This window comes from Artemia franciscana, chromosome 14 (genome assembly GCF_032884065.1).
Source record: "Artemia franciscana chromosome 14, ASM3288406v1, whole genome shotgun sequence".
NCBI classification, from domain to species: domain Eukaryota; kingdom Metazoa; phylum Arthropoda; class Branchiopoda; order Anostraca; family Artemiidae; genus Artemia; species Artemia franciscana.
Genome location: NC_088876.1, coordinates 37,173,287 through 37,185,999, shown reverse-complemented (window position 1 = coordinate 37,185,999; position 12,713 = coordinate 37,173,287). Strand labels below are relative to the sequence as shown.

Here is a 12,713-nt window from a genome sequence, read left to right as displayed (position 1 = left end):
TTATTATCTAAGTGATACTTTTTCAGTTTTTTAACAGGATTAATTGAATTTATATGATTTTTCATATTTCTGAGTAACTAATAGAATTGAAAAGTAATTGCTAACCATCAATAGCGTAAGTTCCGGCAAAATCCTGGGGGGGGGGGGTTAAAGTAGGAGCCAATTTTAAAAGACAAACGAAAACGACAGTGAAAACTGAAAAATGAGCCATGTATTATCATAAAAAACTGACCCGTTTCTGTGAATGCTTGGACTAACAGGCTTATGTTAGTTTTGACAATATTTTTGAAGAAACTAAATTTCAGCTGGAAGTGGGGGAGGTGGGGTAGCTAACTGGGGTATGGGGGGAAAACCAAGGTCTGGGAGGGGCAATTGCTTCCCTACCCCGGAGAAAAATTACGCCCCGACAAACCATTTAGCTACTTCCGAAACTAGTGAGTTGATAGCACGCACGATAGGGTAAACATTTTGATGAACTTATATACATTATTTTTCTGTGTCCAACATCCTTGAACCTCGTGGTAAAGACGAAGGGCTGACCTCACTAGACAGGTGAAACTGCGATTCGGTCGATTTCATCGCTCCAGTTTTTATTAAGCTGCAGCACTGCCTTATATTCGGCAGGTTACGTCTTTTTGGATGACACTTAAACGAGAAAAGCGAAAGTACATTCCGCGTTTTTCCATTTCACCAAATATCAACGGTTGGCACGCTAGGCTTGAAAGTGGGGGTCAGTGGCGTAGCTCTTTAAGCTCAGCCAGAGTCAACCCAGCTTTAAATAGGCATCTATTTATAATAATAATAATAATAAATAATTAATTAATAATAATAATAATTTATTTATGCCCTCTTTACATACAAAAGATGTACACAAAAGAGTATGAAAAGAAAACTGAAAGATATAAAAATTACATTTCTAATGAAAATCAGTAGGTCATAGCTGGTTTTTTTTTCTGGAGAAGGGATTAAACAATGAGGTTGGATTTCATATAAGGTTATATATAAGGGTATACATAATATAAATATAAATTGTTATCTGATCAAAAGCCATTTTGTACTTTCAACAAACTCGTCAGTAGCACATGCCTCAAAGCGAGGGGAGTCATCCACCACAACTTGCCGGCCTTCAGCAGCAAATGACACTCAGAACTGATGCTAGCGAGAGTGCTTCATTCTATAAACACTAAGAAACAATAACGAAATTTTAAGAAAACAAATAAAAAAAAATTCTTAACTTAGGGCGACGTCCCCGAATTTTCTAGTATTTTTTTGTTTTGGCACCACTTCCCCCAAGGTTCTAAGGTATATGCAACAAGTTTTCTGTTTTTTGTTGGTTTTTTTAAAATACACGTAGACTGCAACGATTACAGCCAGCTGGTACATACTTGTACATACTAGTACCAGCTGGTACATATTTCCAGTGTTGTACATACTGACAAGTTTTTGCCCATCTAAACATGTTTACGCACATGTTTTGCCCTTTGATGTAGATGTATTTGAACTAGAATTTTCGTCTATTTTGAGCAAAATGATTATCTCAAAGTTTTAATCGGATGTCTTCGGGGCATCTAAAGAGGGGCGTGGGAGGTTTCTTCTTTTTCTTATGCCTGCCCGACATACTTACTGATTTTTGGGTATACATGCCGATCTTCGGATCTTTTAGGTATATATCTCAAGGAGACGTCCTTGAGAGATGAGTTTCAGACAGTTGGGGCCAAGCCTGAAAAACCAGTGAGAAAGCTCAGTTAAGTACCAGGTAGTTTACATCGAATGCAATGGTTACCCTTTCATATAATTAACCAATTTGACACGGATCTTAGGCTCAGTTCTGACAGCAGCACTAAGGTTTCTCTTGTCAGCAAAAGCAACTAAAACATCCTCATTAACTGATGGTGATATACATTTTTGACATGGAGTGATTTGGGGTTACATGGGCGACGACAAGCTGCTGGATTTTGACTTACAGCCGCATCATCACTAACATAAATCTGACCCTTGTCAGAATTAAACTGAACCTTGAGGGATACCAAACTCTACAGAAAAAAGATCCATGGAGATCACCCTTTCAGACAAGTGAGAGAAAACAGTGAACACTTGTATTACAAAAAAAAATTCAGCATGCAAGGGAGGCTAAAAAAAAACAACTAAATATTGCAGCATGCAAGAGGAGGCTAATACTCAAAAGATCACTACTCAATTATAATTCAGACATAATCAATTAAAAAATAATTAACTCATATATAATTCTAATACTATTTAACAACAAAACAATTAACCTTTACATTAACAAAAAAGGCCCATTTTCTGTAACTTATGGGGTCCCACAGGGCTCGGTGCTTGGTCCCCTGCTGCATTTGGTATAAGTTGTTGCGATGAGATTTTACCTGCCAGATTCTTGTCTGACCTCTTTTGCTGATGACACTGTTTTAACATTTTTTTAGTCGGTGTTTACGTAGTTTGATTTTGAAGGCTAATCGTGTTTTAAAAAGTTTTCATGTTTTCACTAGTTTAAGCTTACAATCTGTTAACATTGCGAACATGGGCATACGAGAGGAGGATAAGGGGGCAGTTGCTCCGCCTAGATCTTAAAATTTACGTTAGATATGGATGGAAAAGCAGATGGTTGAAAAAGCAGTTGAAAACAGTTAGATGACTAGAAATCAGTTGATAAAAGGTAGATGGTTGAAAAAGCTGGAAATAAACAGAAATGTCCAAATACAGCAACACGCACAAAATTTGTTTTTTACTGTAGCACCAAAAATCGTTGCTTAGCACGCAAAAATGGGCAATTTCAAAACTTTAGGAACTAACCGTTGTGGTAACCCTGTACACATTACTACATCGTGTTATACCAAATAAATTTGATGAAAAGAAGCAGACTAAGTGTTTAACAAGTTTGACAGTGTTTTCTAATGAATGGATATCCGGAATTTTTTTCCGAGGGGTAATTACAGCTGCCCCCTCCCCCATAGGCAAGAAGCTAAGTACGCCCATGATTCCGAAGGCTAGTTTTATTTTATATTCAAGACTAGGTAAGCCCCTGGACATTAACGGAAAAATTTTGTTTAAGAAGAAGCCGGGCAAAAAGTTCACGGGACACGACACCCTGGTTTCTACCTAGATTATACTCTTTCATGGAAACGTCATAGTGATATCGTTGCAACGAAAATCGCACGAGTACTTTTACCAGAATTTTTTACCACTATAAATTTTATTACTTTTTAAAATGCTTTTGGCCATCCTTATATTTCATATAGATGTGTGTTGTGGCCAAGCAGCTTTTATTCAAATTTTAAACGAGTACAAAATCTTCAAAACAAAACGATACGACTTAATGATGGATACTTGGAAAAAAGTTAATGACACTGAGGCCTATTACTTTAAACTTAAAGTGCTTCATGTCCGGCAACTTCATAACTACCAAGCAGGAATATTATCGTTTCAGTGTTGGAATTGTATGAATCTTGAGGTATTTAATGGTTTTTTACAGAAAATAAATAACTTCATAGTTACAGTACCCGCAATGCTGATAATCTAGTCATCGAATACAGAAGTGGAACTAGAGCTGTTTTTTCAGATATCTAGATATCTAGGTACTAGTCAGATATATAGGTACTACGGTTTGGAATTCTCTTTCAGAGAGCATTCGGGCGGAGGAGTACCTTGGTTTATTTAAGAGAAAAATTAAAAACTTTCTTTTGGATCTTCATAAATGTTTTTTTTTCTTTTCTTTTATCTCTCTTTTTTCCCTTTACTATTTTCATGATTAGAGTTTGGTCATAATTTGGTTATTTTATTTCCTTTTTTGTCTATTTTGTTCGTTTGTTAACCGTTTGTTATATATGGGGTCACCCAGTATCAAGTGCTTTTATCTTTTCCTTTGGGGAGCCATTTGAATAAATGTTACATGTCATATCATTTCATAATTAAATGAATTGAATTGTAAAAATATGTAAGCGTAGACTACTACTGGTCACCATGACTGGTGACCTTTTTATTAGGATTCCACATAACACATCTAATGTGGCTACATCTATTTGTTAGGTTAGGTTAATCAGTTAGTCAGGTTAATTTAGTTAATTTCAGTTTCATTTAATTTAGTTAGTTTTGGTTAGTTAATTTAATTTAGTTTAATTTAGATTAAATTAATTTATTAGAATAGTTTAATTTAATTTAATTTAGTTACTTTCAGTTAATTTATCAGTTTCGGTTAATTTAGTTAATTTAGTTTCAGTTAATCAGGTTAATCAGTTAATTAGGTTAAACAGTAATTAGGTTAGGTTAATTTGTTAATTAGAGTTCCGATGCCAAATAGGTATGTGGAGGAGGTAAAAAGAAATTATACGCGAAATGCGTACATTTATTTATATATAATGAATTTGAAGCATAATGAAGTACAATAGATGTAATCAGCAATAGTACAGAAACATAAAAGGGCTTGTTCCTCTCCCGACGCAAATATGTTGTAGAAAGTTAATTATGTGACATAAATCTCGACTATGAACCAAGTAATTTGTCAACGTTTGTCTAATTGATTAACATGGGTCAATTCTCCGACAAAGTAACTTACATTAACAAAAAAAAAAAAAAAACACACAAAAAAAAATTGTAACAATATGTAAGTAAAGGCTAATGAGTAATGACTAATACTGAAGAGGAAAAATCAGCTACCCAATTATAATCCAAATAAGAATACTAAGTAAATAATAGATAATAAAAATTAAAAAATTAAATAACAAATAAATAAGTAAAGAAGTAAATGATAAATACTAAACAAAGGCCTACTCCCTGCTTTCTTTAACTGTTTTAGCGAAATTTTTGCTAACTTCAGAGAAAAAATACTAAAGAGAAAAAATCAACTGCCCAATTACAATTCAAGTAAGGATACTAAGAAATTACTAAACCACGGCCTACTTTCTGCCTTATTAACTGTTTTAGCAAAATTTTTGCTAACTTCACTTTCTGGATCTTTGATGCTCAATTTGCTAATTTGTCTTTGATAGTCATTTTGGTATGTAAGGTAAAAGGAAAAGAATACGGCACTGGCCTTAGCAGTCCCTGTTGACGGTGCTAATCTCCGTTTCATTGCCCTTCAACCACAAAGTGCGGCGGGGGGGCAGCCATCTTGTACTATCCAATACCCTACCTGTTTACCTTCCCCAGATTAAAAAAAAAAAAAAAATAAAAAATCATTATTTGATTTTGGGATCCTTGCCTTCGAAAATAATTGCCTTCGGAGCGATTCTGAATATTGATTAAATAAAAAACAAGTTTTTTCAACTGAAAGTAAGGAGCAACATTAAAAATCAAAACGAACAGAAATTATTCCATATATAAGGGGGTTCCCCCTTCTACCTCGCTCTCTACGCTAAAGTTCAAATTTTGTCCTAATTCTTTAAGAATGACCCCTGAATCACAAAGGCCGTTTAATTAGAATAAAAAGCTTTTTGAAAGTACTAAAAATACTTTAGCGCAAAGAGTGAGGTATTGACGAGGAGGGCGGACCAAATCATATACGTAATAATTTCTGTTCGTTTTAAGTTTTAATGTTGCTCCCTACTTTCAATTGAAAAAAAACTTGTTTTTTTTAATATCTAATCCTTTTTTGAATAATGATGGGAGAACCAGCACTCTCTTCATGGAAATTTTTTTCCCCATGGAAAGATCCTCCCACATAAATCCTTCCCCCAAACACCACCCCCACCCCTCACCAGAAATAAATCTCCCCTGAAAACGTGTGTAAACTTCCTAATAAACAACAATGGGCAAAGTTCGTAACTTACAGCCCTCCCCCGGGGACTGTTGGAGTCGTCCTCAGAGACATAGTTATTAAATCTTTCAACTATTCTGAAGAAAATGGCTATCTAAAAATTTTGATCCTGTGGCTCTGGGGGAAAAATGAGCGTGGGAGGTGGCCTGCTGGCCCTCCAATAGTTTTCGTAACTTAAAAAGGGCACCAGAACTTTTAATTTCCGTTCGAATGGGCCCTCTCGCGACATTCTAGAACCACTGGGTCGACACGATCATCCCTGAAAAAAAAACACAAAAAAAACACGCATCCATGATCTTTCTTCTGGTAAAAGACACAGATTCCACATTTTGGCAGATAGGAGCTTAAAACCTCTACAGTAGGGTTCTTTAATACACTGAATCTGATGGTGTGATTTTCATTAAGATTCTATCACTTTCAGGGGGTGGTGCCCCCTTTTTTCAAAAATAAGACACATTTTCTCAGACTTGTAATCACAAACTTGATGAAAACTTATATATTTAAAATCAGCATAAAAATTTGATCCTTTTAATCTACCTATTGGTATCCATATTCTGTTTTTTAGAGTTTCGGTTACTATTGAGCCGGGTCACTCCTTACTTACAGTTCGTTACTACAAACTGTCTGACTAGGGATATCACCTCACAAACCAGATAGTCCAACCTATCTCAGGCTAGCCCATGGTTACAGATTTCATTCGGCAACGAAGGTGGCGATACCTTAGGCACGTGATCTGTATGGAAGACGATAGGATCCCAAGACAGATATTGGAATGGCAACCTCAGAGAAACCACAGGAAAGGTCGACCAAAAAACACCTTTCCAACATTTTCACACAGCGATAGAACCCCAATAGGCTTAGGCGGCGGCGCACATATAGGAGTGACTGGCGGCTCTCTGTGGATGCCCTGGGTGCCTCTGGCGGCACAAGAGGATCTAAAGTAAGGTAAGGATGGGTTACTCTAAGGCCACCTTGGAAAAGTCACCTGGTATTATTTAGTGTGCATGGCAACTCCATCTGGCTTGATTTACCGCAGGCACTGAGTGGTCGAGGTGAATTCACCTTTCTTTTTTGTTTTTAGTGTTTTAAGACTTCACTATGACTTTTTATTGCTTATTTTTCTATTCTTTGTACCTACCTGAATCCCCTATTATACAGCCTTGTGTGTGGAATATGAAGACAAATCTTCCTTTTTATTCAAATTTTTGGTGAATAAAAGAACTTGTGAACTGAACTTAGACCTATACACGGTTTGTTACTACGAACCTTCAACTACCTGCTTCTGCTGGTCTGAAATCAGGAATTGTAGCAAGTGATTCTAAGACAGAGCTAATAACAGCTTTCCCTCCATGAATGTGAAACTCGCAGCAATCTTCACCAGTGAAACTTTTTGGACCTTAAAGAATATGAAACATAGAAAAGCTGATCGATGCGTAAAGGTAAAGGAATATAAAAGGTAAAAGAAAGAATATAAAAGGTACAAGAAAGAATATAAAAGGTAAAGAATATAAAACATAGAAAAGCTGATCCATGCGTAAAGGTAAAATAATATAAAAGCTAAAAGAAAGAATATAAAAGGTAAAGAATATAAAACATAGAAAAGCTGATCCATGCGTAAAGGTAAAAGAATATAAAAGGTAAAAGAAAGAATATAAAAGGTAAAAGAAAGAATATAAAAGTTAAAGAATATAAAACATAGAAAAGCTGATCCATGCGGAAAGGTAAAAGAATATAAACGGTAAAAGAAAGAATATAAAAGGTAAAAGAAAGAATATAAAAGGTAAAAAATATAAAACATAGAAAAGCTGATCCATGCGTAAAGGTAAAAGAATATAAAAGGTAAAAGAAAGAATACAAAAGGTAAAAGAAAGAATATAAAAGGTACAGAATATAAAACATAGAAAAGCTGATCCATGCGTAAAGGTAAAAGAATATAAAAGGTAAAAGGAAGAATATAAAAGGTAAAGAATATAAAACATAGAAAAGCTGATCCATGCGTAAAGAAACAAAAAAAGGGTACCTAAATCATAAAAGTACGTAAAACTTAAGATGTAAACCTTCACCAGTGAAGTTTATAGGTTTTAAAAAAAGAGAAAACACAGAAAAGCTAATTCACACGTAAAAATACGACAAATGAGTACCTAAATCCTAAAAGTACGTAAAAAATCAATACGTAAACCGTTACTAATGAAATTTTCTGGACCTTAAAAAAGATAAAGCATGGAAAAGCTAATCCATGCGAATATGTACGAAAACAGTACGTAACTCATAAGAATACGTAAACAACCAATGCATAAACCTTCACCAGTGAAGACTTTTCAACCTTAAAAAGATAAAACACAGAAAAGCTAATCATAAATCATATAACTATGTAATCAATCCATTCGTAAACTTTCACCAGTGAAACTTTTTGGACCTTAAAAAACATAAAACGCAGAAAAGCTAATCCATACGTAAAAGTACGAAAAAACGTACGTAAATCATAAAAGTATGTAATAAATACATACGTTAATTTCCACTAGCGAAACTTTATGGACCTTAAAAAAGATAAATACAAAAAAAAGCTAATTCATCGTATGAATTACATCCAAGGCCGTATCCAGGGGGAAGGTTAGGGGGTTTGACCCACTCTCCCCCTCGAAATGTTTGTCCGACTCGTAAAAAACGTTATAAAAATAAATATAAACGAATTTTTCATGCGTTTAAAAAAAATTATGTACCCCCCCCCCTAATAAAATCCTGGATACGGCCCTGATGGCATCGCATGTAAAAGTTTAACAAACATGCTTATTTGATAAGACTGGATAAAGGAGTAATTTAGTAAAAATAATTTTCAATCAAGTAGATAGTCTAGTTCCGAGTTTCTTGTCAAACAGTTCGTGGTAACAAACAGTATTGAAGGAGCGACCTGGCTCAATAGTGATCGAAACTCTAAAAAACGGAATTTTGATACCTATAGATACATCAAAAGAATAGGATTTTTGTGATGATTTTAAATATACAAGTTTCATCGAGTTTGGTCAAAGTTAAATATACAAGTTTCAAAAGTTACGAGCCTGAGAAAATGTGCCTTATTTTCTAAAAACGGGGGAAACAACCCCTAAAAGTCATAGATTCTTAATGAAAATTACTTCATCAGATTCAGAGTATCAGAGAACCCTACTGTAGAGGTTTCAAGCTCAAATATGCAAAAATATGGAATTTTGAATTTTTTGCCAGAAGAAAGATCACGGATGCGTGTTTATTTGTTTTTTTTTTCCAGGCGTGATCTTATCGACCCAGTGGTCCAAGAATGTTGCGAGAGGGCTAATTGAAATTCAAATTAAAAGTTCTAGTGCGGTTTTTAGGGGACCAAAAAAATTGGGGGGCAACTAGGCCCCCTCCAACGCTCATTTTCCCAATCACGGAATCAAAATTCTGAGATAGCCATTTTGTTCAGCATAGTTGAAAAATCTAGTAACTATGTCTTTGAGGACGACTTAATCCCCCACAGTCCCCGGGGGAAGGGCTGCAAGTTATGAACTTTGCCCATTTTTTACATATAGTATTGGTTATTGGGAAGCATACAGACGTTTTCAGGGGGATTTTTTTCTGGTGGAGGGTGTAGGGGGAGAGGATTATGTGGGAGGATCTTTCCACGGAGCAATCTGCCCATATTATTTAAAATAAAAATCAGAAATTAAATTAAAAAATAAGTTTTTTCAACTGAAAGAAAGGAGCAACATTAAAACTTAAAACGAATAAAAATTGTTGACGAGAGGTATTGAGTCTCGTCAATACCTCACTCTTTACGCTAGAGTTTTTTTAGTACTTTCAAAAGAGCTATTTATTCTAATTAAACGGTCTTTGTGATTAGGGATCATTCTTAAAGGATTGGAACAAAATTCGAACTTTAGCGTAAAGAGCCAGGTAATAACGAGGGGGCGCACCGCCTCATATATGTAATAATTTCTGTTCGTTTTAAGTTTTAATGTTACTCCTTACTTTCAGTAAAAAAAACTTGTTTTTTATTTTATTTAATCTTATATACGAGTCTTAGTCGCTGCTTGTGCACCTGGGTAAATGAGATTTGAAAAATACCCGTTTTTGGACCTTTATAAAAACAAACTGAATAAGAATCTAATTCTGCTAGGGGCCAGGTCAGGGGGGGGCGCTATTATTTTTTAATTTATTTCAATGAAAATACCCAAAAATTGTAATATTCAATGGAAATAACATAATTTTTTTTCAAAATCATGGGGGCGTGGGCAAACTTTCAAAGGGACAAAAGGGGCCTCCTCAAATTACGCCACTACTCAAGACTATTTCAGCGTTGCTAAAACAGATTGGAGAACCATGAAATATTTACAATATTTGAAATAAGAAACGCGAATTGAGGAAAATGACAAATTTTAAAAATACAACAAACAAAGAAGGAATAAAGAGCATGGGGGCTGGATTAATCAGTGATGTGGGCTTTTGTACCTTTTAGGTAGAATCTTTTTAAAATATTGTTAGTTTTCTTTAAATATCGTAGTATTAACTACATTACTAAGGGAATTGTGATGATTCACTGAATAAAACAAGAATATGTTTGAGGTGTATTATAAAAATCCGACACATTTTTGACAAAAAAAAGAACTTTTGCAATATTTCCGATAGTAGTAGCAATTTTACCATCAAGTGAAATAAAAATCTCGCAATCCACAACAAGTAAATATAGCAGTCGCAAAATATGAAATTCCTTGTCTTATCCCGTTCATTTATATATCATCCTATACAGCCTACCTCCGGCAGCTAACTAGTTCAACAGCTTAAAATATAGATAACTTCGAAGACCACACTGCCTTTCCATAACGAAAGTAAAACAATTCAAAATAGGGATTAAACCTTTTTATTGACAGATAGATATAAAATTATTTAACTGGATGTTTCGAACACATATACAGTGTTCATCATCACCAGTAAAACTCTAGTTTCATCTAATGATGATCATCTGATGATGAACACTGTATATGTGTTCGAAAAATCCAGTTGAATAATTTTATATCTATCACTGTCAATAAAAAGGTTTCACCCCTATTTTGAACTGTTTTACTTTCGTCTTAAAATATAGAGTAGAATTAATTATATATAATTTAAGCCATCGAAAAAATCATGAAAAAAAAGGAGCATAAATGAAAAAAAAAACAACAAAAGAGAGGAAAAAACGTACATTTACAATAACAAAAAATAACAGTAGTACCTTAGTAATGACGCCCCAATCTCTTCCACAAGGCCCATAGCCGCTACTCTTTTCTTCCTTTAATGAAATAAGTTGAAACCCCTTCAAGACATAGGTGCGCGTCATAAGGAATGTTTTCAAGTGTCTGTTACGTAATTGGGGTTGATAGCGATGCAATCTTACGTGACTTTACCCCAGGATTTCTTCGAACGTTACGTAGAAGGGTTTGGGATGATACATAATAGGACGCGTTAAAGTCCTGTTTTGAACAAGTATATATCATTCTCTAGAAATTATCTAAGAAGGACCCTCCGAAATGCTAGGATCATATCGCTAAGAAGTGTAGAATCGCTATGTCTGGGTATATAATACCCTTCTAAAGCGTTACTTAGCAATCAGGTGCGCTTCAGATATAGCGAAACTCAAGTAATCGACTTTCCCCCCTGCATGTCAGTTATTGCAGTCATATGAAACATGTAGTTCATTTAATAATAATTCTAGTATGCGCGGACAGGGAATTCTCCTTGCGTGCAACAGCTTATTTCGTAGAATCTATTTCCTGAAACATAATATTAGAAAAGTTTTTCGTAGTTCACCTGTCCAAGGCACAATTTCATTTGATGGAAATGGCCCTTTCGAATCCTAATGGGGACAGAAATCACTAAAATATGAAGATTCCACATCCCACGTATGGACCGCCGATACGTCAAATCCCACATATGCGCCCCATTACGTAACACCCACATGTACATTGACATTACGTAACACCCACGCGAGTGCCATCATTATGTAACACCCACGTGAGTGCCCTCTTCAGCTATAAGGGGGATTTCCCAACGGGCCCCAAGTCTATATCACGTTTGAATGTGTCATCCGTAATATAAGGAAACATTCCCCTATTATGTATGAACTAAAGAAGAGAAAACTCTTGAAGAACAATGTCTTAAAAACGTCTTGAAATGTCTTAAAACCTCTTAAAGAAAAATGTCGTGGACTCTCAACACGTCCTATTATGTGACATCCTAACCCTATTACGCAACATTCGAAGAAATCTTGATGCAAGATTGCACCACCCTCAACTCCAATTATGTAACAGACACCTGAAAACATTCCCTAAAACACGCACCTGCGTCTTGAGGGGGGTCGCCGTTCAACTTAAATCATTAAAGGGAGAAAAGAGCAGCGGATATTGGCCTTTTGGAATAGATTAGGGCATCAGTACTTGCATTGTGTCCGGGGGAAGGCCCCTGTTTGTGTATATTTAATCCTTTAATCAAGTATTAGCATAGTCGTCATGTTATCCTTTAGTTTCATGTCATGTGGTGTCAAATGAGCAATTTCAATTGAATTAAGAAACTCTGACGAGAAGTAAATTCCTCCTTGTTAGTGCATCAAAGAGTCATCAGTTTATTAGGAAATATTTTCTCCTGGGACTCGTTGTAGTTCTCACTGTTGTTTCCCTTCTAACCGCAGATTTCATGTACGATTCCATGTGATCATCCCTGTCACTTTTCTTCTAATCGTAGATTTCTTTGTCAATTATTTCTATCTGGAATTCATCGCAGTGCTTGTTATAGCTAGTGTAGCCACAGATCTTGTTGTGCCTCACTTTCGTACACAATTACTTAAGACAGCTTACCACCTCTTTTCCTATAGCTGTTCGGATTCAATCAAGATCATGTGTATTTTCACAAGATTTTTCATGATTTTCAGACGCAATATATACCAAACAAATTATTT

The 12,713-nt window shown here is 35.2% G+C and overlaps 1 protein-coding gene across 2 annotated transcripts in view; it reads right to left on the bottom strand.

The window, feature by feature from the left end:
- LOC136035673 (tRNA modification GTPase GTPBP3, mitochondrial-like) overlaps positions 1–12,713 on the bottom strand; it is a 287,196-nt gene that overhangs the window by 35,438 nt on the left and 239,045 nt on the right. For both annotated transcript variants that reach the window (XM_065717592.1, XM_065717594.1), the window contains exon 4: positions 7,047–7,166. In XM_065717592.1, the coding sequence (XP_065573664.1) occupies positions 7,047–7,166 (120 nt within the window). The remainder of the gene's footprint in view (positions 1–7,046; positions 7,167–12,713) is intronic.